Source organism: Nycticebus coucang, chromosome 16 (assembly GCF_027406575.1).
Source record: "Nycticebus coucang isolate mNycCou1 chromosome 16, mNycCou1.pri, whole genome shotgun sequence".
NCBI classification, from domain to species: domain Eukaryota; kingdom Metazoa; phylum Chordata; class Mammalia; order Primates; family Lorisidae; genus Nycticebus; species Nycticebus coucang.
The window spans coordinates 61,302,823-61,329,537 of NC_069795.1; the positions used below are offsets into that span (position 1 = coordinate 61,302,823).

The window sequence follows — 26,715 nt, forward strand, 5'->3', positions numbered from 1 at the left end:
AGGAGGTAGATAAGACTATGTTTTTGGTGGACAGATTATGGGAAGAAGAAAGTGAGGGAGCTAAGGAAATTTCACCCCCCAAAAGTCCTTGGTATAAAGAATATTTTCAATTAAAGGCCATTTATGATCAGAAAGCATTGGAAGAGGCCTTTCCTCTATCTGCATAAAACTGACTAACCTGATTGGGAATCAAAAGGGGCTGCTGATTTTCTTTTCTGAATGCTAGCAGACCTGGCTCCAAATCATTTAAAACACAATACCTATCTCTCAAGTTAATTTACAAGTCAATCTGTTTCCCTCCATCTATATATCCCCCTAGCAACCACTTGCTGCGCCTATACTTTCCACATTCTCCTCCCTCCCTTCTTCTTTTTTTTTGCAGTTTTTTTGGCCAGGGCTGGGTTTGAACCCACCACCTCCGGCATATGGGGCCAGTGCCCTACTCCTTTGAGCCACAGGTGCTGCCCCTCATCCCTCCCTTCTAAAAGGCATCTATAAACGTCTCTGACCATCATTGAGACATTGGGTAATCATTTCTGTGGTTCTTCCCATGTGCATGGTATTTCAAAATAAGCCTTTTTCTTATTAATCTGCCTTATTTTGTGAGCTGATTTATCTCATGAACCAACCAAGAGAAAAGGGTGGGTTTCTCTGTGATCCCTGCAAAAGGGAAGTTTTGTCCTCCAAAGTGCCAAAGCCAGATATCCTCTGAGAAGGAGTTGTAACACATTTTGTGGGAATCAGTTTCCCATGTCAGTGCTGGAGTTAAAAAATAAAATACTTTGGGGGTGGGGGTGGGGCCTTGGTGTGTGCCACACCTTTTGAGGGCAAGACAGGATTACAAGAGGGACATTACCTAACAAATGCAATCAGTGTAACCTGGCTTATTATACCCTCAATGAATACCCAACAATAAAAAAAAATAATAAAATAAAATACTTTTGAGTTTTAAGGAAGATTTTGCTGTAAAATTCTTTTTTGACATGGACTTTTCACTCCGTCTCATTCTCCAGCTCCTCGTGGTTCCCATCTGGGTACAAGGATATGGTAAGTGTTCACTTTTTCTCTCAAATGCATGTGGCTAGAAATCAAGAAGAAATGAATACCAAACTGTAGGGTATTTACTTTGGTAAAGTTTGGTGAACAGGCATTGTGTTTATTAACTATATGCTAATCATGCAATTATACAATCATGTAGCTAGCAAATAGATTGATGTGAGCATTACTTTGGACATTGACTTAAAAAATAAAGAATGAAAGAATGGTTCTGTTAGGGCAGAAAGTTCAGTAGATGCTCTAGACCAAGATTAGAATATAAAAGTATAAACTTTATTTTATCCTTTTAGAAGGAGAAAGAGAGTGACAAAGGAAAGAGGGAGGAAAGAGAGAGAGAGAGAAAAAAGAGTAGGGAGATGGAGTGGCATTCCAAAGAAAGAAGTTAAGAATGCCCCATCTGAGGTCTAGTGGCTACCTGAATTTAAGGGGGGGACAAGAGAAAAAGGTAATAACACGCAATTCACAAAGTATTGTGAACGTGAATGCTCTATCCATTTTTCCTAGGCAAAGTGGAAGACAGACTTCTCACAACTGTTTCTGATCCTAAGGCCTGATGTTTATACCCCCACTATTCCTCTGGAGGCTTATCAAAAACCATCTGAGGGTCTAGGAACAAGTTTGAAGAGGCAGATTTAGTCCATACATCTAGTGATTGTGAAATAATTTATATTTCCTTTTGGTCTGGTGGGCACCTCAGTGGTTTATGGAAAGGGAACTCCACAAGAGGGGCCTGCTAGTAAATCTGCTAGGCAGAGAAAGAAAGCAGGCAGAGAGAGAAATTGATTTAGTCCTTATTGAAAAAGTATGAGTTAAAAATTTCTCTATCATTTCACTCAAAAAGACCAAGGACCCTTACAGGTACTGCTTCTGAGGCATGCGAAAGTATCTGAAACTAGAGGCCAGAAACCAGCCAGAAACAAATGAAGTTTTTTTTTTATTATTTGTTTTGTTTTATAGCATTTCCTGTGAACATATTCCTACAGCATATTTGTTTTTTCAATTTGAGTTTGTCTCTTTTTGATCATTAAGAAGTTTTTTATGTTTATGTTGTTAAATAATAACCTTTGTGGGTTTTTCTGTACTTACAAGCTGAGGTACTCCTGAGATACATTGAGATTTAACAAATAGTCCTATTTATTGTCTAGTCATTTAAAATTACTTTATTAGAGATATTCAATTTGAATTCACCTCTAATCAGTTTGGTTCATGCTTAAGGTAATAACTGACATTCTATAATAATTAAGGAGAAAAACAAAAGATAACTTCAGGTTAAGAAGTTTTTGCTGGGGGAAATACTATATGCATTCAATCAGGTAGTCCAAAGTTGAAGGTTTGGTAACAGGTGCTGAGGATAAATGGTGAGTGATAGAAGAAGAAACCAGCATGTCCATTTTCCTTTTCCCTAACTTACTTCAGCATCTAACATGCAAAATGAGGAAGGTTGGATCTGTCATCAAGTAGTTCAGAACCTAGTGTGGCAGACAAACATATGAACAAATAATTGTTATGGGACAAAGCCAGCCACTTATCACTGTACTAGGCTGTTTATCGCAGCCTAATTTTCAATTGCCAGAATGTGGAAACAACCTAAATGTCCTTCAACCCAGGAATGGATCAGTAAGCTGTGGTATATGTATATGATGGAATATTATTCAGCCATAAAAAATGGAGATTTTTTAGCATTTGTACTAAGCTGGATGGAAGTGGAGCTCATTATTCTTAGTGAAGCATCACAGGAGTGGAGAAGTATGAATCCTATGTACTCAATTTTGGTTTGAAGACAATTAATGACATGGTGGGGCATGGGGGAAGGGGAGAGTAGATCTCCAGGAGAGAAGGGCTGAGGGAAAGGAAAAGAAGGAAAAAAAAAAAGAACAAGAAAAGAAAATAGTGACTAATTTTCACATAAATTGGTTTTAATTTTGACCAAAGTATATTACTTAAACATTAATTTGTAACTCAATATGTTGATATGTTGTTTAGGCTATTGTATCTTCATTTATAAGTGACATATGTTTGTAATTTCTTCTTTATAATAATATATTTTCTCCAGCTTTAATATCAGGTGTACCCAGATCAAATAGAATGATTTTGATGTATTTCTTCTTTTTCTATTGTCTGTAAGATTTAGTATGATCTGTTTTTTGAAATTATCTTTTACTTTTATTTATAAATATTAGTTGTCTATTTTTTGATACTTAAAAAAAATATTAAGAAGTTAACTGATGACTCCATACTAAATCTCAGAGTCAAAGCATTCTATAATAGACATACTCTTATTTGACAATGTGAATGTTACTTTCTTTGCATTATTATTATTATTGCTTAATATTTCAATATAGCAATTGTCTGATTCCTTTTCTGAATGTATTTATGTTCGTTCGTTCTTTACAAGGTTTTTGTTTCTAATCCTTATCTTAAACATTGTTATTGTTATTGTTATTAAATTTTAATTCTTTTTAATTTTGTGAAGGCAAAAAAATGGAAACCTAATTAACACATGTACATGTAAAAATAAAAATTAAAATAATAATATGAGTAAGTGGATCAAGGTGCATGAAGATTTTTAACCTTTGTATTTAAGTAAAACAGACATACAGGAAAGGTTACAGAAAAGTATGTAGTTTAATTAATTTTTGTAGTGATCACATCAATATATTCAGCAGAGAACAAGAACAGATATAATTGGCAGCATCCAAAGCCTTATTCATGCCTTCATTTCACTATCCTCTCCTAAGGGGATCATTAATCTAATTTTTTTTTTTTTTTTTTGTAGAGACAGAGTCTCACTGTACTGCCCTCGGGTAGAGTGCCATGGTGTCACACGGCTCACAGCAACCTCTAACTCTTGAGCTTACGCGATTCTCTTGCCTCAGCCTCCAGAGCAGCTGGGACTACAGGTGCCTGCCACAACGCCCGGCTATTTTTTTGTTGCAGTTTGGCCAGGGCTGGGTTTGAACCCGCCACCCTCGGCATATGGGGCCGGCGCCCTACTCACTGAGCCACAGGCGCCGCCCAATTTCTTTTTTTTTTTTAATTGTTAGGGATTCATTGAGGGTACAGAGAACCAGCTTACACTGATTGCATTTGTTAAAAGTCCCACTTATAATTGTATCCGGCCTCCAAGAGGTGTGTCTCACACTGTGACCCTCCTGCCCCTTCCATCCTTTCCTCTTTTGGCTCCCTCACTCCCCCCCCCCCCACCATGTACTAGGTCATCAATTGTCCTCATATCAGATTGAGTACATTGGATTCTTCATTTGCTTCTCCATTCTTATGATGCTTACTAAAAAAATATGTTTCAGCTCCATCCAGGTTAATACAAAATAGGAAAAATCTCCATCTTTTTAGTGGCTGAATAGTATTCCACAGTGTACATATACTACAGCTTGTTAATCTGTTACTGGATTGATGGGTATTTTGGTTGTTTACACATTTTGTAAATTGAACTGTGATAAACAGTCTAGTGAAAATGTCCTTATGATACAAAGGTTTTTTTCTTCTGTGTAGAAACCCAGTAATGGGATTGCAGAATCAAATGCAGGTCTAGTTTCAGTTCTTTGAGGATTCTTCATTCTTCCTTCCAAAATTGTTGTATTAGTTTGTAATCCCACCAGCAGTGTAAAGGTGTTCCCCTCTCTCCACATCCACTCCAGCATCTCCAGCTTTGAGATTTTGTGATGTGGGCCATTCTCACTGGGGTTAGGTGATATCTCAGAGTGGTTTTGATTTGCATTTCTCTGATGATGAGGGCCTATGAACATTTTTTCATATATTTGTTAGCCATTCATCTATCTTCTTTAGAGAAGGTTCTATTCATCTCTCTTCCCCATTGATAAAAGGGATTGCTGGCTCTTTTTATGTTGATTAATTTGAGTTCTCAGTAGATCCTAGTTATCAACCTTTTGTTTGATTCATAATATGCAAATATCTTTTCCCATTCTGGTGGTTCTGTTTGCTTTGGTTGTCTGCTTAGCTGTAAAGAAGCTATTCAATTTAATTAAGTACCATTTGTTTATTTTTGTTGTTGTTGCAATTGCCACTGAAGTCTTCTTCATAAAGTCTTTCCCCAGTCCAATAACATCAAGTATTTTCCCCAAAGTTTCTTCAATGATTTTAATTGTTTCATACCTTAGATTTAGATCTTTCATCCACTTTGAATCAATTTTAGTGATTGGAGAAAGGTGTGGGTCAAGTTTCAGTCTTTTATATGTGGTTATCCAGTTCTCCCCAACACCATTTATTGAATAGGGATTCTTTCTCCCAAAGATTGTTCTTTTTTGATTTATCAAAGATTAGGTGGCTGTTAAGATGTTAGTTTCATTTCATGATTTTCTATTCAGTTACAGATGTCTATGTCTCTATTTTTGTGCCAATACCATGCTGTTTTGATCACTATGACCTTGTTGTATAGCCTAAAGTCTGGTAGGCTGATGCCCCTAGGTTTGTTTTTATTTCCAGGAATTGCCTTGGATACATGTTTTTTTTTCTGGTTCCATACAAAATGAAGAATTATTTTATCCAAATCTTGAAAGTATGATGTTGGTATTTTAATGGGAATTGCATTGAATTTGAAGATTGCTATGGGAAGTCGAGACATTTTAACAATGTTTGTTTTTCCCAGTCATGAGAATGATATGTTCTTCCATTTGTTAATATTTTCTGCTATTTCTTTTCTTAGGATTTTTAAATTTTCATTATAGAGTTCCTACACCTCTTTTCTTAGGTATATTCCTAGGTATTTCATTTTCTTTGAAGCTACTGAGAAGGGAATTGTGTCTCGTTTTGGCTGTTACTGGCATATACCAAGGCTACTGATTTGTGGACATTGATTTTTTATCATGATACATTACTATATTTTTTGATCACTTTCAGGTGTCTTGTGGTTGAATGTTGGGGGTTCTCTAATTATAAGATCATATCGTCAGCAAAGAGAGGGAGTTTGACCTCCTCTGCCCCCATTTGGATGGCCTTTATGTCCTTCTCGTACCTGATTATATTGGCTAGCACTTCTAGAACTGTGTTGAATAGTAGTGATAATAGAGGATAAACTTGTCTTGTTCCACTTCTAAGTGGAAAAGCTGTCAGTCTTCTTCCATTTAGTATAATATTAGCTGTGGGTTTGTAGAAGATGATTTCAATCAGTTTAAAAAACATGCCACCTGGCTCAGTGCCTGTAGCACAGTGGTTACAGCACCAGGTACATACACGGAGGCTGGTGGGTTCAAACTCGGCCCAGGCCAGCTGGACAACAATGACAACTGCAACAAAAAAATGGCTGCACATTGTGTTGGGAGCCTATAGTCCCAGCTACTTTGGAGGCTGAGAAAAGAGAATTGCTTAAGCCCAAGGGTTAGAGGTTGCTGTGAACCATGACGCCATGCCAGTCTACCAAGAGTGACATAGTGAGACTCTACCTCAAAAAAAAAAAAAAAAGTGCCACCTGTGGGCGGTGCCTGTGGCTCAAAGGGGTAGGGCACTGGCCCCATATGCCAGAAGTGGTGGGTTCAAACCTAGCCCTGGAACAACTGCAAAAAAAAAAAAAAGTGCTACCTGTGACTATTTTCTTCAGAGTTCTAGTTAGGAAAGGATGCTGAATTTTATCAAATGCTTTTTCTGCATTTATTGAGCAGATCATATGGTCTCTTTTTGCTTCTGTTGACATGGTGAGTTAAGTTTGTGGACTTGCATATGTTAAACCAGCCTTGCATCCCTGGGATGAAACTTACTTGATTGTGATACATGACTTTAATGAAAAACTGTAATCTATTGGCTAGGATTTTATTGAGAATTTTTGCATCTATATTCTTGAGTGAAATTGGTCTGAAGGTCTCCTTTTTGTTGAGTCTTTTCCTGATTTTGTATCATGCTAACTTTTGCTTCATAGAATGTGTTGGTGAAGAATTCCTTTCTTCTCAATTTTTCAGAATAGTTTCTGCAGTATGCTGGTGCGACTGCAAACTAATACAACCTCTTTGGAAGGAAGTATGGAGAAACCCCAAAGAACTCAACCTAGACCTCCCATTTGATCCTGCAATCCCATTACTGGGCATCTATCTGGAAGGAAAAAAACCAACAAAAAAGACTTTTATTATAAAGACACTTGTACTAGACTATTTATCACAGCTCAATTTACAATCACTAAAATGTGGAAACAGCCTAAATGTCCTTCAACTAAGGAATGGATTGGCAAGCTGTGGTATATGTATACCAGGAAATACTATTCAGCCATTAAAAAAAAATGGAGATTTTGCAGCATTTGTACTAACCTGGATGGGGGTGGAACACATTATTCTTAGTGAAACATCACAGGAATGGAAAAGCATGAATCCTATGTAATTCAACTTTGATATGAGGACAATTAATGACATGGTGGGGGGTGGGGGAAGGGGAGAGCAGTCAGAGAGAGAGAAGGAGGGATGGGTGAGGGAAAGAAAAAAAAAGAAAAGAAAATAGTGACTAATTCTCACATAAATTGGATTTAATTTTGACCAAAGTACATTATTTGAACAATAATTTTTAATTCAACTTGTTGAAATAATAATAATATGTTGTTTAGGATACTGCATCCTCATTTATAAGTGAAATATGTTTATAATTTCCATTTATAATAATATATTTTTTCCAATTTTAATATCATGTATATCCAGATGAAGTAGAATGATTTTGAAGTATTTCATCTTTTTCTATGTCTATAAGATTTGGCATGATCTATTTTTTGAAATTGTCTTCTATTTTGATTTATAAAAATAAATATTCTCTATTTTTTGAGACTTTGGAAAAAAAAAAAGAAGAAGTTAACTGATGACTCCACATTGAGCCTCACAGTCAAAGCATTCTATGATGGACATACTTTTTTTTTTTGCAGTTTCTGGCTGGGGCTGGGTTTGAACCTGCCACCTCCAGCATATGGGGTTGGTGCCCTACTCCTTGGAGCCACAGGCACTACCCTGATGGACATACTTTTATCTGGCAATGTGAATGTTACTTTTTTTGCATTATTATTGCTCAATATTTCATTGCAGCAATCATCTGATTTTTTTTCCAATTGTATTTATCTTTGAACAAAGATTCATGAGTGAAATTGGTCTGAAGGTCTCCTTTTTGTTGAGTCTTTTCCTGATTTTGGTATCATGCTAACTTTTGCTTCATAGAATGTGAAGCATGTGTTTTTGTTTCTAGTCCTTATCTTAAACATTGCTATTGTTATTAAATTTTAAGCCTCTTTAATTTTGTGAAGGCAAAAAGTAGAAACCAAATAAACACATGTACATGTGTAGAGAAAATTTAAAAAATAATAAATAAAAAAACTTTATTTTATGGAAAATGCACTGGACTTATTTCAAAATGGTTACTTTTCCATTTTTCAAAGATAGGAGGTGGTTTTTCTTGGCTCTTCTCTGAGAACCTGGTGGGGTTCCTAAAGATGAAGCCCATGGAATTGTGGGATCTCCCTAAGACAAGCCCTGAAGACTTTGTTCACACTCAGTCTCAGGCTATTCATGAAAATTACCATCAATATGTCATACAAAATGTGACTCCAGTGGCTTCCATTCTAGATGGGCCAATCTCAGGTGCAAATCTCTGTAGTCACTGTGTTTCTAGATTTCAGGGTTGTTGCTTGCCCTGTGCATCAATTCTCTGACGAGTCTGATAAAAATCATTGATTTTCAGTTTGTTCAGCTTTTTTCTTGTGTCATGATGGGAGTTATGACTTCTAAGTTCTTTACATGTTAAATCTGAAACTGGAAATTGAAGAAACTCAGGAAATTTCATCCTAAAATAGAACTCCCTGTTAGAAAGAATATTTTGAATTGAAGACCATTCAAGGTCAAGAAACACCAGAGGAAGGCTCCCCTTTATCTGCATTAGTTGGATATACTGATCGAAAGATGGAAAGGGACAATTGATTCCTTTTCCCCTTTCCTGTGTTCTCAATGTATTTTTGGAATGAAGGTTGAAAATGTAAGGAGACCTGGCCCAAATTATCTAAGTCATAAATGCCTGTTTCTCAGTTTAATTTACAAGTCAATCTATTTCTTTCCTATCTATTCATCCTCCCAGCAATCTTCCTAGCAACCTCTATAGCAACCATTTATTGCCCTATACTCCTCAACTCACTCCCTCCACAAAAGGCAAATTAAAAAAAAATCTGAATTTCACTGGCAAATTGGGTTATAACTCTGTGATTTCTCCCTGTGACGATGGTAAAAAAAAAAAAAATCCTTTCTCATTAAACTGCCTTAATTGTGAGTTGATGTTTCAGGGAACATTCAGGGGAAAGGGAAAGTTTCCCCTCATTGCTATGATTTGTTGTGTCTGACAAGATATTGAAGCCACTCTGCTCTTCTGAAAGACACAAGAGGAAAATCAGGAACTCCAACCAGCCAGCAGTGTAGTAAGATATGTTACTTACCAAGTGGACTCCTGATTTTCCTCTCTGTGAGGTCCAAGTGATCAGATAGTAAAAGATCATTGTTCTTCCAAATTTAAGATTAATGGGAGAGATGATTTTTTATGGGTGACTAGTCTTGAAGTAACTCTGGTACTTGCATATTTTGGTACTTTGTAGTGTATGAATATTCATATTGTTTGGTTCCATCTCCTCTTGGAATAGCTTTTTTTTTTTTTTTTTTTGTAGAGACAGAGTCTCACTGTACCGCCCTCAGGTAGAATGCCGTGGCGTCACACGGCTCACAGCAACCTCTAACTCTTGGGCTTACGTGATTCTCCTGCCTCAGCCTCCGGAGCAGCTGGGACTACAGGCACCCGCCACAACGCCCGGCTATTTTTTTGTTGCAGTTTGGCCGGGGGCTGGGTTTGAACCCGCCACCCTCGGCATATGGGGCCGGCGCCCTACTCACTGAGCCACAGGCGCCGCCCGGAATAGCTTTTATTTTTATTGTTTGCTATTCTTTCTTTTGTTGATGTCTTTCTGTGTTGTTATTGTCACAAAGAGGGTTACCACAGGGTAGAACTCAGGTCCAGCAACCCATAGGACCAAAATTCTTGCTGACTCCGTGGACCTAACCAGTTATACACTTCTGGTTGGTCAGGCATCTGTTAAAGACAAATGCTGCTACAAGTCCCAGACACAAAAACTGTATGAGGTCTCCCTTTTGTCTTATTTTCGTGTCCCTGAGTTTGCTTTATGTCTGAGTGGGAATTCTCTCCTCAGTCTCTGTCATCTAGGAGGGCATGTTTTGTCAGGAACTTGTCAGGTGGCCAGTCAGAAAAGGATTTGGAGTCTGAGATATGTAAGATTCTAGGAAGCACACTGCTTGTACAGAATGTGACAAACTCTTGCCTATTTCTAAGAGTGAATTTTTTTTTTTGCAGTTTTTGGTGGGGACTGGGCCTGAACCCACCACCTCCGGCACCTGGGGCCAGCACCCCACCTCTTTGAGCCACAGGTGCCGCCCAAAATCTTTTTTTTTTTTTTTTTTGCAGTTTTTTGGCCAGGGCTGGGTTTGAACCCACTTCCAGCATATAGGTCTGGAGCCCTACTCCTTTGAGCCACTGGTGCTGCCACTCTAAGAGTGAATTTTTAAGAATCTTGGAAACTTCCTTTTTTAAGAAGAGTGATTGGTTTAAATTACCCTCTCTATAAAGATGTATTGGATTGAGTTGCTTTGGGAATAAATATACCATGGAGATTATTGGGCAAAATCTCTTTTTCAAAACAATTGTCTTATTTATATTAATAGACAAATTAGACTAAAAGAAAGACACATAATGTTGTGACTAGCATTAAAAATTCTCTTGATGAAATTAAAGAACAAATGTCTAATCTAAAACAAAGTTAAAAATCCTTTGAACATTACCACAATAGGAATAGTGGCAGAGGCCACCTTGCTTCACAACCGAATGGTCAAGGTTCTACGTTTTCATCTCAGCAGACTAGGCTCAGTTCTCAGGTACCGAGGGAGCTCAGTTTGGTCTGGTATTTGTGTAACTTCTGCAGTTTTGTTGATTCTCTTCTTTCAGTGCGCAGCTTTTGATTCACTGTACTTTGTGGGGATATATGGGGCTTTACAACATTTCTGTCTAAATGTTCAGCTAAGAAGCTGAGACTTTAGGAAATAAGGTTGGACAGAAATGTGGGACAAATTTAGTTTATGGCTAGGGAAACTTTCTTGGAGCCATTTTTGTAACTTTGGATCTCATAAAAAACTCTCCTCACCTCTTTGGAGACTCCTTTTGCTTTCTGCTTCCTGAAATAAGTTATTTAACTTGGCTTAAGACTTTATGGTTTTAAGACATATAAAGTTTATCAGTATTAAAACATTCAAAAGCGAAAACATGAGTTGCTTGATCCATTCATCCTCACTCCTTTCTACTCTTTGCTAATCATGGATTCTTGGCTAAGAAGAGATAGCCAGCTGTTCAGAGCATTTAAAGCAGTAAGGGTTAGGGAGAAATCAGCATTAATCTGAAGTTCCACAAAGTCCTCCATTTATCCAGTCCTCCAGTTGCTCTATCCCTGTAAGATTCCAGAAAATTCTACTGGTTTCTTTACTTACTGATTCTCAGCTTCCAATCCACAAAGAACAGAAAAATAACCCCAGGTTATTTCTGCCCATCTGCAGCTCACCTCTGAAATGCTCCTGCCTCTCTGAAATATTACACTTTCTAATATTCCTTGGATTTGCAGTTGTCTGATGCCTTTAAATAAATTCTTTTGTAATTAGTTCACTTTATCAATCTAGTTATTCTCAGTGGAAGTGGTAATCTCCTGCAAACTCTACCTTACCATCTAGAATGAAGATACACTTTAAATTTTAATTTTACTTTAATTATTCTTGTATATTATGTTCACACACATTGACATTTGTCTATGTCATAGTTAATAGATAAATTTGTCACTTCATAGACAAATTTTCCAGAGTCCTTCCTTCAGATAGAAGGAAAATTAAAATTTTCACTTTATTTTCCTATTAAAGGATAACCTAACTGGATGCCCCTTTCTATCACCATGTAGTGGCCAGGAAAATTATGGCCATTTTTTCCCTCAACCAACAAGAAATTATGGTCTCTACTAATCTTAACACACTGTAGCAGAAAATTGGTGAGATTAATACTTTTAAAGATCTCAGGATAATTCTTTCTTCTCATTTTTGAATTCTTTTAGCATTCTTACCTTATGATCTATTAACTAAAGAGCACATTTTTAAACAATACTTGTATTGGTTAATTTGTGTTTCACTTTTGGCACTGAATAAACATTTATTGATTAAGTAGTATATGCCAGAAATATTTTTAGAAAGTATTCAATGGTGAACATGATAGGGGAATTCATTTTCTAGTGGGTAAGGCAGGCAAATAAAAGAATAATTATAACAAAGAGAGAGAAAGGCTGTGACATGGGTAAGCCAAGAAGTCAGGTTAACATAAAGGTATGTTTCTCTTAATTAATGCTAGATTTTATCTTCAGATTTATCACATAGGATAAAGCATAAAAACAATGAAACAGCTGTTTTTGGAGAAAATGTGACTATTTTCTGCAACTGGACAACTTCAGAAAATGTTGTGCAAATTACCTGGCAGAAGATCCAAGACTCTTTACCACTAAATATTGGCACTTATAGCAATAAATATGGAGAAAAGATTCTTCCACCATATGTAGACAGGCTACACTGCAAGATCATTGAACCCAATTCCTCATTCATAACTATTCGTGAAGTGACATTTGAAGATGAAGCCTGCTACAGATGTCTGTTTAACGTGTTTCCATATGGCAGCCATGGAGGACAAATCTGCCTTAACATTTTAAGTATATAAATGTTTTCTGTGTGGTCAAATTGCTGGGACAGAAATTTGGGGATGTGATCTTTTAAGGTTAGTGCCCAGAGAAAGAATATTAGATGGTGAAAAACTGTTGGAGATCATTTGGGCTATGTGTTTTATTACACTAAGGGCAAAAAAATGGAAGCCAGTGATGGTTCTGTAACTTGCCCATTTTCACACTGTGCAGGAATTGGGCATAGCATTTAGCACTTCTCCTCTTTCTTTTAACTTCCTAATACTGCATTGCACTGGCTTTCTTCTAGTGGAAAACATTCATGAATAGCATAAGGATTTTCTTGCTGTAGAATTAGGAAAAGAGAGGAAAAGGAGAAGAGACAGTAGACATGGAGACAGAAAGAGGAACAATGAAGACTTTCGGATTTCCTGGTCTTCAAATGAAAGATTTCAGTGATGGTGATAGTACCACCACATCCTTTCTTATGTTGCAATAAATGTAAAATATTGGGGGTTTATATAATGTAATTTTAAAGTTGAGTAAGATGTTGAAATACCAGTTGTTGCTCTCAAATTAAAGAACTTATACTTAGGTGCCAGGAATTATACTGTGAGCTTTTGTAAAATGTGAGAACTATCTGAGAGGGATATAGTTTCAGTATTTTGGCTTCATATGAAAACTTGGAAAAGTCCAGTCTTTAGCAACACGGAAATCTGGTATGACATATATTTATTTACGTATATTTATATATCATATTTTTAATTTTGTTTTTCCTTTTTTGCCTAGCTATATCTGAATTAAGAACTGAACTCCAGGTCAATTCTGACACTGAAGATCTTCTTAGCCTTGTTTATTCAGCTGTGGGAAAACCTGCTCCTCAAATATCTCTTTTCCCTTCACAAGTCCTAATTAACCCACCAGAGGAATTCTCTGCTCAGAATTCAAATGGCACAATAACCATCACTAAAATATGCACCATCTCTTTGGAAACTGTGAGGTCCCTAGGACTCCAGCACCTGATTGTGTACATGGATCATCCTCTAAGGAAGAAAGAGAAGATCGTTCCTCTGTCAGTAAAACAAGAATGTAAGTAGAAGACATAAATCAATAAAGGGAAATGTTTATCTTTCTTTCAAATTTCCTACCAGAAGTGGTTGCATAAGTCATCTATTTTTGAAAATCTAAGTCAGTGTAATACACATGCATATTTAAATAATCAAATAATGAAGACAGCCTTTACCTTAGTCCTGCTCCCTAGAGAAACTGTTCTTGCGTGGCAAATTTTTAACTGATTTCCCTTATATGGTTTCTCCTGAGCTGCTGTCACTCATTTACACTATTCCTTCACCCTTTCCATCCAATAGTTTTTTTTTTTTTTTTTTGCTGCTTACCTCTGCGACCTGTAACAGCGTTGCTAAGCCTGTTTCATCCACCATAGAACATTTCTCGTAGCTGCCCACTTTTCTTTGTCCTCCTTCTTTCCAAGCTACATCAACTGTATTTATCTTCTGTTATAGAACAATTCAAAAGGATGATTTCCCTGTAGAATAATTCTAATAGTTGAAGCTAATAAATAGTATTTAAATAATTATTTTTATGTTCTACTTAATACTCTTTTAGAACTGGAGTATTTAGCCTTTATTTATTTAATGTCAGTACTATTTCCAGGTTTTAATCTACCACATTATTGTTTGTTTTCTATTTCCCCTCTCACCTGTTTAATATTCTTTTCTCTCTTTTTTCATTTATTTCAAATTATTTATTTTCATTTTTCACATTTTTTAATTTGTTAGCTATATGTTCCCTCACCCTCCTTTTAGTGGTGGACTTAGAGATTATAACACATGCTCTTTTTAAAAATTTTTATATGTTTTTTAATTGACAGAAAATAACTGTATGTATTTATGGAGTACATATTGATATTTTGATATATACAATGTCCAATGATTAGGTCAGAGTAATTAACATATTCATCATTTCAAATATATATCATTCCTTTGTGTTGGGAACATTCAATATCGTCTCTTCTAGCTAATTGAAAATATATACTAATGTTATCTATACTCATCCTATAGTTCAATAGACTACCAGAACTTATTGCTTCATTTTTTTTTTTAAGACAGAGTCCTACTCTGTCACCCTGAGAAGAGTGCTGTGGCATCATAGCTCACAGCAACTTCAAACTCTTGGGCTTGAGCAATTTTCTTACCTCAGCCTTCTAAGTAGCTGAGACTACAAGTGGGCACCACAATGCCTGGCTAGTTTTTCTATTTTTAGTAGAGATGGGGTCTTGCTCTTGCTTAGGCTGGTCTTGAACTCCTGAGCACAAACAATCCATTTGCCTCAGCCTCCCAGAGTGCTAGGATTACAGGTGTGAGCCACCGTGCCCAGCCTTATTGCTTCTATCTAGCTGGGATTTTGTGTCCTTTAACAAATCTCTCCCTATCACTTCTTACTCTACTCTTCCCAGCTTGTAATAATCTCTGTCCTACTTGTTACTTCCATAAAACCAACTGTTAGAGCTTCTGCTAATGAGTGAGTATGTGTGGTGCTTCACTTTCTGTCCCTGGCTTATTTTATTTAACTATTTAACACAATGTCCTTCAGGTTTATCCATGTTGCTGTGAATGACAAGATTTTGTTTTTTATTATGGCTGACTAGTATTCCATGGTGTGTATACATATATCACATTTTTTAAAATCCATTCATCTGTTGATGGCCACTTTGGTTGATTCCATACCTTGCTGTTGTGACAAGTGCTGCAATAAACACAGGAGAGCAGGTATCTCTTCATTATACTAATTTCCTTTCTTTGTATGTAGTACATATTTGAGTATAAATTATGCAAATGCAGAAATAGTCAAACAACCTTCACCATTCTCTAGTGTCAAAAAATAATTTATTCTCCCCTTCCAACTCAAGCAGGGTTAAGACATTGGTGGCACATCTATAGTTCACAGCAATTGTGTTGCTGCCCAACCAGGTGCATCTGTCTGCTGTCCAAGAGGAAGCCAATGCCCAGCCACCCAGAGACAGCAGGATTTATAGCCGAGAAAAAGTTTATTCCTTATAGTGATAAGTGGGGGGACAAGAGGAATTTCTCAAACCCACCTCCCCAAGAATTGGGGGTGCAGAGGTTTTAAAGATAGTTTGGTGGGTAGAGGGTTAGGCAATCAAGATCTGCTAATTGGTTGAGTTCAGGGCAAAACCATCAGTCTTGGTGTGTTAGCCAATCTACTGGAGTAAAGTTCCCTGGTGGGGGTCAAGGCCAGTTGGGTCAGTTCCTTGGCCTGGGTGGGTCAGTCAATGCAGGATCTAGAAGATACCTCAAAAATAACCCCTCGGTTCCAAACAGTTGGTGTTTTCTGTGGAGAATAGTTAAGAATCTTTATAACTACCAGCTGTCCCCTCTAGAGTAGCAATTATAGAGAAACAAACAAAGGGACAGTGACTATCATCAAGCAAATGAGGGAACAGTGGCTGATTATTATTATTATTTTAGCTAAACCTGTTCCTTCACAGAGTTGGGAGGCCCTTACTTAAGTTCTGCCTTTGTACACTTTTACTAATTCATCAGGGTGGTTTGAAATGCTCTAATTCCTTTATCTTCTAGCATAGACTTTTGGTGACTATCTTGATACAGATGATAGCTCTTGAATATATTGGTGAACTATTAGGAGACACAAAGAAAGTATCTCAAACATCTGTATGAGAAAACTATATGTATACATATTTCTGGCATGTCATGGAGCTTTAAACCACTCAGCTTGTAATGGTAGTGGTCTCATCTCTGCTCTTCTACATACCACATACTTTTAGTTTGAGCCTGATTGTCCAAGGAATTTTTTTTTTTTTTTTCCGGGGCTGGGTTTGAACCCACCACCTCTGGCATATGGGGCCAGCGGCCTACTACTTTGAGCCACAGGCGCCGCCCTGTTCAAGGAATTTTAAGTTCTATACCTTGATCTTCATGTCTGGATGCTTTTTCAAATTAGTGGGTTACATTTTTAGGCTTCAGGAAGTTAAGAAAAACATATACCTGTTCTACTGAAATGTTAACTTTTCTGTTAAGACTTTTCAACTCACTTGTTGTCGCAAGACAGAATGAATTAGACAGAATGAATGAATGTCATCCCCCCTCTCCATTTTCCTAATTACACTGAAACGTTAAGGCATAATTAGTTGGGAGTCTTTGTGATTGTCCCACTTCAGATGCCAAGCTGCATGAGGACAACTATAACAAATTTCAGTATTAAATTGTATGGACTGATATACATCACTTGGGAAAATCAAATAAGATTTACTTATGTAAAGGACACATAAGGAAGTTCATAGAAAAAACATACAAAAAAGAAATCAGAAGCATTTCCCAAGAGAGCTATACGTTTTTTGTGAAATCAACTTAATAACAAAATCAGATAGATAATGTAACTAATACTAATCACACTGATCTTAGTATTCATATTGCAATACTCCAAATCATAGACTTTGTAATAAGATAGAGTGAAATATTTTCTTCCTTCAAAATGTACATGCAGAGGGCAAGTAATTTATTATAGACTAAAATACACATCTGTATACTTTTCCCTTCCATGTTATATATCTGTAAATGCAAAAGCTAATGACTTTTCTAGAATCTCACTTGGTGACACAGCTTATAGTAAACCTTAGGGTATTATATCCATTTTTTTTTTTTTTTGAGACAGACCCTTATCCTATTGCCCAGGCTAGAAGGTCCTAGAGGCAGTCTAGCTTATAGCAACCTCAAACTCTTGGGCTGAAGTGATCTTCCCGATTCAGCCTCATGAGTAGTTGGGACTACAGGTACCAACCACAACACTCAGCTAGTTTTTCTATTTTTTGGAAGAGATGGGGTTTAGCTCTTGCTCAGGGGTGGTCTCAAACTCATGAGCTCAAGCAGTCTGCCTGCCTTGGCCTCCCGTGTGCTGTGATTACATGTGGGAGCCACCATGCCCACTCCCAGTCTTATATGTTCATAATTTTCATAAAAATTCTGTGGTCAAAGTGGGGTGATACTATTAAATAATCTGCATTTAGTAAGCAGACTTGTTCCACTTTATTAACATACTTTTACACAATCTACATTTTTTGGTTTCCATAATCTCAAAGAAATGGTGAGGAAAAAAATTCTCCCTAATTTAGTCACATTAGTTCAAGAACCAAAATGCATCACTAGCCAACAATGATATTGAATCAAAGTTTGAATATGTGAGGGAGGCATCACATCTCTTGGAATCCTAACAGTTCTTCCACATATCCAGCAACTGTAGTCCTGGGTAAAAAGACCGGTACATAGTCTAGATGTAAGATAAATAGAATCTCGTGTCAGTTTAGAACATCGAATCAGTCTCTGAATTAAATAATCTCTGACTAATCTAAATAAAAAAACTGATTTCTAGTACACAATGAGACTATTTTTTTTTTTTTTGGTAGAGACAGAGTCTCACTGCACCGCCCTCGGGTAGAGTGCCGTGGCGTCACACGGCTCACAGCAACCTCTAACTCTTGGGCTTACGTGATTCTCTTGCCTCAGCCTCCGGAGTAGCTGGGCACAATGAGACTATTATAAAACAGAATGCATTTGGGCCAGCACAGAGTACCCTTCCATCATTCTCAGCCTCCCCAAACTAGCACAACCGGGCCAAGTACAGTCCTGAACTCTGTGTGGTAGAATTAGAACAATAGCCCAGAAAATATGAAGTTACTGAAAGCGTAACCCTAGAAAAAGAAATGTGGAACCATCACACACATGAAAATGGCTATAATCCTCACTATATTTTCTTATTCTTCTTAAAAAATATAGGATTTGATTCTACAGTTCTTCTTGACTTTTTGATTTCATCAGAAACCTGTTTTCTTGAATATTTCATTAGATACTTAAAATTACTGCAAAAAGACTGGAATGATTTTTTTACTACCCGTTTCCCCGAAAATAAGACATCCTCCAAAAATAAGACCTACTTACAGGAAAGATAAGACGTCCCCTGAAAATAAGACCTAGCACATCTTTGGGAGCACACCTTAAAATAAGACACTGTCTTATTTTCGGGTAAACAGGGTATTTCCAAGTACTTTGATGCAACTGAATCTAAATATGACATAAACATCTGTAATTGTGTCTCCTCACTTGTCCAAGACAGAAGCACTAACCAAACAGCACCTCATTACTTGACTGTTCTTGATAATCATGTACATACTTATGCTTGGGACTCTTGGGCTTCTGATGCTTCTTCTGAATCACTGAGCCAGGTTGTGATGCCCAGAGAGACCCACATTACACAGGCTCATAGTCTGTCTTCTCCCCAGGTTTCTCAAAGTCTGCTAGATTATGACGGCTCTGATAATTCTGAAGTGGACCCCACAGACCAATGTTTAGCTAACAGTAAACAGACATCTTTACACCAAGATGCAATTAAGAAAACTCAGGATGCAGCTGGGACAAGTAGAGATAAAAAAGAACTTAGCCTAGACCCTCAATCAAGGTCTCTGGTTCCAAATGAATTTATTACTTCGTTCTCGGTTGACTGTGAAGTAATCCCAATAAAACTGTCTCGGAAGTGGGAATATCTTACAGAACAGTAAAATTCTTCAAAGAGCTACAAGTTGCCATTTACTGTTTACAAAAGAAAAATCCATTCCCATATAATCCAACTGCACTTTTGAAATTTTTAAAATATGTAGAGGTAATAGGTAATAAAAGTAGGGGCCCTTTGTAAAACCATGGTATATTATTTCTAGGAATTATTTTTCTTTAATATGAATTTTGCCTCGATGAGATAATAGCATAAAAAATCACTCAAAGGAGTTTTCTAAATCAAGTTCTTTTTGCCTTATTTAAAAGCAGCCTAGTGACTAGAAAACATACAGTATACCACTTGAAATTTATGGCAAATAAAATTTACCCCAAATTTGGGATAGTTACTATATTAATTTCCTGGGGCTGTGTCAACAATTCACCACACATTTCAGGGTGTCGGGGGGCTGTGGCAACAATTCACCACACATTTGGCTTCTTCAAATACCTGAAATTGATTCTGCCCTGGTTCTGGAGGCTAGAAGTCTAAAAGCAAGGTGTCGGCAGGACTGTGCTCTCAGGCTCTGGAGAAGAGTCCATCCCTGCCTCTTTTTTACCTTCTCATGGCTGCCAGTGATCATCAGTGTTCCTTGTCTAAATGACAATGACAATGTGAATGACAATTCACAAATGCTGGATGGACTTGAATTTAGGGGAGATGCTAATCCAGTTCAGTTATTATTTACTTCTGAAGGATTTAATAAGGTGATATATTAAAAAAAAGTAACATTGTTGCAGGTTTTTGGAAAAGTTATTATACATGGTCTGCTCTATGAACATGGTTCATTTTTTAAAAGTTTTAATCACCAGGTAACTTCCCATTTGAAATTGTGATATGAATAATTCTGTCTTTTTGAGAGGAAGCAGTAAATTTAATTTTTTGTATATTTATTGGGTTTATGTAATGTGAGTGGCAACTGTGTTGTACTGGTAAGTCTGTCATTAAAACGATCTCAAATATCCTTAAAAAAAAAAAAAGAACAATAGCCATTTTCCCTTTGACTGTGGTGATCATGTTAACAGGTCACAGGATCTGTCCTACTTGTGTGCTCTTGCATGTGATTGATAGTTGTATAATTTTAGGTTAACTATCTGTCTGCCCTCAGAACTTCTAGAGTATTTCTCCATTTTCTTTGACCATCTACGTTTTTCTGATGAGAAGTCAAATGTTAATCTGATAATTGTGATAACATCCTATTGTATTTTCTCTTCAGTAAGATAGCATGTTCTCTTCTTTATTCTAGTGCAATTTTTAGTTTGTTTTATCCTTTAATGTGATGGACACTTATTGATTTTATTAAATCTTGAGACTCCTTCAATTTTGAATATTTTCTCATGTTGTAGTCTCCAAAAACAAACCTTCAATTAGTTGGCCATTAAAACATCTAGATTTGAATTTTATTTATTCTTCCTTTTTAATGTTTACATTTCTTTTTCTTTTCTTTATATCATCTGGGATATTTTCTAAACATTATTTCAAACAGGTTTTCCATATAATCACTGTGAATCTTTGGGTAATTTTCTTAACGTCACAGAGGCTCCATTTTCCTGTCTGTACCTTATGACTGTACTTACCCAATTAAGGTAAATAGACCTTATTAAATCATATTGCTTAGGTATTTATTATTATTAGAAATTTATGTTTTGCTATTATTGCTGAATCTTTGGAAATTCCATTTTAATAATAAAGTCATCAAGTGAGTATATTTTTCTTAACAATTTTCCTATGATGAAAATTTAAATAGTTATATCTTTTTTCTTATTCTTGAGCATGATACAATCATATTAAATATTATGTATATTAATCTTTGAAGAACATGTAGGTACTCAAATACCATTAAGATATTTTTAATAAAGCAGAATATAAATTATATAGTATCGATTTTAATGTCAATGAAGTAATGACAAATTAAAAGAGCATTGAAGATTAATAGTATCAAGATAGCAGTATGCTGTATAAAATAAGTATAGTCACAAAAAACATGTTTCTGATTTATGTTTTTCAGGTTCTTCTATTCATGTACCTTTAGTTGTTATACTCACAGCTTTGTTGTGTGTTTCATTTGTTGCCATCCTCTGTCTCTATAGTGGGTTGAGAAAGAAAAAGTAAGTTGTATTATTACCTGTTTGTGATAGAGAAGATAGATAAAACAGGACTAGTTTCAATTATATATGTATTTAAAATTCCAAAGGCTCTGGCAAAATCTAACTTGAAAAGAGTCATCTTAAAAAAATTTATCCAAGGCTCGGCGCCTGTGGCTTAAGTGGCTAAAGCGCCAGCCACATACACCTGAGCTGGCGGGTTCAAATCCAGCCTGGGGGCCTGCCAAACAATAATGATGGCTGCAACCAAAAAATTGTCAGGTGTTGTGGCAGGTGCCTGTAGTCCCAGCTACTTGGGAGGCAGAGGCAGGAGACTCTCTTGAGCCCAGGAGTTGGAGGTTGCTGTGAGCTGTAATGCCACAGCACTCCACCCAGGGTGACAGCTTGAGGCTCTGTCTCAAAAAAAATAAATAAATAAAAATAAATAAAATAAAAACAACAACAACAAAATGTTTTAAGGGAGGGGGGTGGGGCCTTGGTGTGTGCCACACCTTCCGGGGGCAAGACATGATTGCAAGAGGGACTTTACCTAACAAATGCAATTAGTGTAACCTGGCTGATTGTACCCTCAATGAATCCCCAACAATAAAAAAAAAAAAATTTTATCCATATGCTTGGTAAGTTCTTCAATTCAAGGATATATCCTTTTAAAATAACAACTTTGCATGGGAATTTTATAAAGATAGGCTGTTAATAACCATCTATGCTTTGGTAAATTTAGTTTAACATTCTTCATTGAGGACAGATTTTTATAGGACAGAGCAGATGGACTTCAGACAACTGGTGGGAGGAGAGATCAATTGAGTGCTAAAAAAGGCTGAGATTGAAAGCCTGAGAAATGTTTACCTGGCAACTCCATCATGAGGCAAAAGCGATCTTACTTTACAGGACTAATGTAGTTAACTGTGCATTTATTTATGGAACAAATACTTCTTGGGTTCCTCTGTATCACTGTGTGTTGTTCTCAGTGTGAAAGAGACACACACAAGAGATGAGTGTTCTGCCTTCAGGAGCTTATATCCTACTAGGAAAAAAAAATAGATGATTGAAGTATAAAAGGAAATTAGAAAATGCCAGGCAGTGATAAGTACTATGTAGAAAATAGACAGAATGGTAAGATTGAAAGAGACTCTGTGGTGATTTTTCTGAGGAGATGACATTTCAGGTAATAACTGAGTTAAGGAAAAATGGTGTGGGTGACATTCCTGGTGAAGAGTGTTCCAGACAAAAAGGAATGTTAGTTCAGGTCCCAACATGTGAATGGGCTTGGTGCATTTAAGAAAGAAGAGAAGGCCACTGTAACTGAAACAGTGCTTTGGAAGTGAAGGAAGGAGCCAAATCAGGTAAGCCCACATGTGCAGGAAAGTATTGAGTGTTTTTATTATCTACAATATCAATCCATGGAACTATTTAAAACACAGGAGCACAAAGAGCTGATTTATATTTGAAAAAGATCGCTCTTGCTAGAATGGAGACAAGGTTTCTTAGAAGCCAAGAATGAGATTTTTAAAGAGAGTATTGCGGTAGTCTGGGTAAGAGTTAATAATGGTCTGCACTGGAATTGTAGCAATGGGGATGGGAGGGATTAGGGATGGGTTTGAGATGACATGATTGGCTGAAGGAATTGTTTTTTTTTTTTTTTTTTTTTTGTAGAGACAGAGTCTCACTGTACCGCCCTCGGGTAGAGTGCCGTGGCGTCACACGGCTCATAGCAACCTCTAACTCTTGGGCTTACGCGATTCTCTTGCCTCAGCCTCCCGAGCAGCTGAGACTACAGGCGCCCGCCACAACGCCCGGCTATGGCTGAAGGAATTGTTGTGGGGAAAAAGTGAAATGGAAAAATTATCCTAATGATTATAAACTTTTTAGCATTAAAGGAAGAAAACTTTTACAAATATGGAAATTAGAAGGAGAAGAAATTTTGGAAGGAGAATTAAGAGTTCTATTTTGAACGTAATAATTTTGAAATGCCAATTCTACATTTTAAGTGAATATGTTAATTATCTTTATATGTAAATATCTTTATATGTAAAGATAATAACCAATGGTATAAATTTGGGACTATAAGACATATGTTCTTCAAGGGGACAAGTCATAAATTATGACTCTTATAGAGTAGAAATAATATGTAATTTCTGTAATTGGAGTATTTTTATGCTGAACTAAGCATTTGAAAGATATTTTCAACCTCTCAAGAGAATTCAAATCTAAATCTCCCACTTTTTATTCAAAGCATCCTCTTACCACATACTGCCATGAGGGGGAGTGTTTGGGCATTCATCTATGGTAATGTCATAATGGTGTGAGTGAGTGACTTAATGTGATAGATAATGTCATTGTATCACTAGGTCACAGAATATGTGTGAACACCCCAGTCCGGACAGTCTCATGAGAGAAGATCAAGTCACTTCCTTCTTCCCAACAGGTAATTTGACATATGAATTTTTTTCTGTCATTGTGTATGCTTCAAATTTAAAAGTTAACCTTCCAAATTAAATCATTCATCTATCATACTTTAGCGGTAATTGTCATTTAAAAATTGATGAAAACAAAAGATGTGCTTAATATATAATCCAATTTTGTGAAATAGTGGTTTCAGCTGAGATTATATTAATATGAATGTTTTCAGCTGAAATTATATTAATATGAATGTCTTCAAATGTTTCTAATCATCCCCTGACTCAGGACACCTCCCACCCTCAGCAAGTGAATGAGTGCTTTGGTTTGCATTTCTTCCGGTTATTAATAAGTCATCTATTTATTAGCCATTTAGGTTTTTCCTTCTGTGAAAGTCTTATCCATAAGTAATTTCAGGTTGGCTATTCATATTTGCAGAATACTTTTATATCTCAGATTCTTTACATACTAGATACCGATTACTTCTTTCTATTTAGCATCACTTTATTAAATTTCTCAGTTATATCGTTAGGAAACATCAATCTTTAGTACTTTAACATTATTACACACATCAATTTTTTAACCTACACCTTTGAGTTGGTGATATTAAAACAAACTTCATCTAAGTTTGCAACAACATCCTCATATTTTTCTATTTCATATTTGTGTCTTTAAGCCTAAGCGTAGGGTTGATATGTAGAGTAATTTCTGTTATACTATCCAGATTTTCAAGCATCAGCTACCATACAATCTGTTCTTCCCTCACCCATGAGTTGTTTTCAATTCTCTCGGATAGAACTTTCGTTACATTGTTTACGTTTCTGTTTCCTCATAACTACACAGAGTTTTTAGTATATGGTCTTTTTGTTGTGAATTAAAATTTATTAGGAAGAGATATCCCTTTTTTATTTTTTAAATTCATTCATCTATTCAAAAACACACAAACAAAGGCTACACACCCACGTACACCACACACACGCACATGCAATCATGGAATAAATTTATTAAGTTCCTAAAAACATATAGCTGGAATTTTGGTTAGTCTTTCATTGATTTTATAGATTAATTTTTTGGAATATTGATATCTTTATAGCGTAATTGGTTCTACCCATAAATATGTTATCCATTTATTTAAGTCTTTCTGAATGAGTTTCAGGAACATTTAAAAATTTTTTCTTTGTCAGAAAATTTGTGTCATTTTTGTTAATTCCTTGGTACTTTTAATTTCTTCAATATAACTAATAGTACTTTATTTTTTAATGAACTTTCCTAGCTGGATATTAGTGATTTAGGAATGTTTCTGGATTTTTAAGCTAACCCATATTTGGAGGCTTTGCTACTGTCTTCATTAATTCAAGGTTTTTTCGTTAATGGTGATATTTCACTTGCCTACACATTCCTTTCCATGTCTAACTGTGAGTGTAACAGTTGTGGTTATCACTTATTTAATTCATAGGCCATTTATCTCATAAAAGTGATGTGAAGATGTTGAAAAAAATTTATGCTTGCAAATAAAAACTTCCAGAGTTTTCTGTTGCATTTAAGTCTTATTGTGAAACCTTTTTGAACGTTGGCATCCCAGGGCTGACCAGAAAGTATCCAGCCATGTAACATGAAAAACAGAGATATACATGGCTGGATACTTTCCAAACAGCCTTACCATACCTACCCACTTTTGTCTCCACACCATGCTGTGCTGTGCTACTTGGGAAGGTCAAATACTGTATAATACCATTCATATGACAAGTAAGATTGTCAAGAACAGTGATTGCAGGGGGCTTGCCAGAGAGGGAAGAAAGGAAGGTATTAGACAAAGGGTACAACGTTTTACTTACGAAATTTGAGTAAGTCCTAGAACTTTACCATACACTATAATGCCTAGTTTACCAATACCATAACGTAGACTTAGAAATTTGCTGAGAGAGTAAATCTTATGCTACATGTTCTTATCACTAATAATAATAAAGAGGGTGGGAGTAAACTTTTGTATGGAATGGATATGTTTATGATGTTTATAGCATAGATTGTGAAGACGGCTCCACAGGTATATAAAACTTGAAGTTCTGTATAGTCATGAGTTGTTTAACTGTGATGCATTCTGAGAAATTGGTCATGAGATCATTTTGTCAATGAGCAAACATTATAGAGGGTCCCTACACAAACCTAAATGGTATATACCCTATTGCTCCCAGGCCCCAAACCTGTATACCAGTTTACTTTATTGAATGATGCAGGCAATTGTAACACAATGGTAAGCATTTGTGTAAACATAGAAAAGCATTACATAAAATTACAGCATTAAAACCTTGTGGGACCACCAGAAACATCATTATGACTTGCATGACTTTACATTAAACATGTACGGCTTCTTGAATGTCAATCACACTTCAATAAAGTGGGAAGGAAAGAAGAAGGGTGAGAGAGGGAGGAAGGAAGGGAAGGAGGGAGGGAGGGAGAGACAGAGGAAGAGAGGGAGAGAGGGAGGGAGGGAAGGGGGCAAGGAGGAAGGGAGGAAGGGAGGGGCTGACTGTGAGGACTGAGCATCCTTACAATAAAAGTTCAGTCCCTGCTCCTTGTCTTAGGATTGTGGTGGCAAAGCTGAAAAGGCGTCAGGAAGTAAACTTTTTATTGATCTTTGTCTTTTTTTTTTTTTTTTTTAAAAAAGCTAAGAACTCTGGAACTTGTTGAAATAAAAAGAAACCTCATCAGTAATGCAAGCAGAAGGAAACTCTTCAGTAAAGAAAACAACCTATCACATCATAAAAAAACAAAATCATTACAGAATTAATGGCTCAAATATATAATTTGATTCCAGATTAA

The 26,715-nt window shown here is 36.4% G+C and overlaps 1 protein-coding gene and 1 pseudogene across 2 annotated transcripts; both read left to right on the forward strand.

Annotated features, from left to right (window-relative positions):
• Positions 1-888: 888 nt before the first annotated feature.
• Positions 889-26,715, forward strand: LOC128567907 (OX-2 membrane glycoprotein-like). Of its 2 annotated transcripts, none has more exons than XR_008374953.1 (6): positions 889-1,047; positions 12,491-12,829; positions 13,586-13,885; positions 15,407-15,582; positions 21,402-21,501; positions 23,847-23,879. XR_008374953.1 is itself a non-coding variant. In XM_053565516.1 (6 exons), the coding sequence occupies exons 1-6, from the start codon at positions 984-986 to the stop codon at positions 26,581-26,583; spliced, it is 903 nt and encodes a 300-aa protein (XP_053421491.1). In that variant the 5' UTR covers positions 889-983; the 3' UTR covers positions 26,584-26,715. The 2 variants fall into 2 exon arrangements, 1 of the variants encoding a protein (XP_053421491.1); XM_053565516.1 differs by lacking the exon at positions 15,407-15,582 and adding an exon at positions 26,561-26,715 and having other exon boundaries at positions 23,847-23,923.
• Positions 16,107-19,537, forward strand: LOC128568063 (protein Lines homolog 1-like; annotated as a pseudogene).

Coding starts and splice junctions, on each gene's coding strand:
- LOC128567907 (XM_053565516.1), top strand. CDS start 984: ATGGACTTTTCACTCCGTCTCATTCTCCAGCTCCTCGTGGTTCCCATC. Junction 13,886..21,401: donor TCTGTCAGTAAAACAAGAAT/GTAAGTAGAAGA, acceptor TATGTTTTTCAG/GTTCTTCTATTCATGTACCT. Junction 21,502..23,846: donor AGTGGGTTGAGAAAGAAAAA/GTAAGTTGTATT, acceptor TTGTATCACTAG/GTCACAGAATATGTGTGAAC.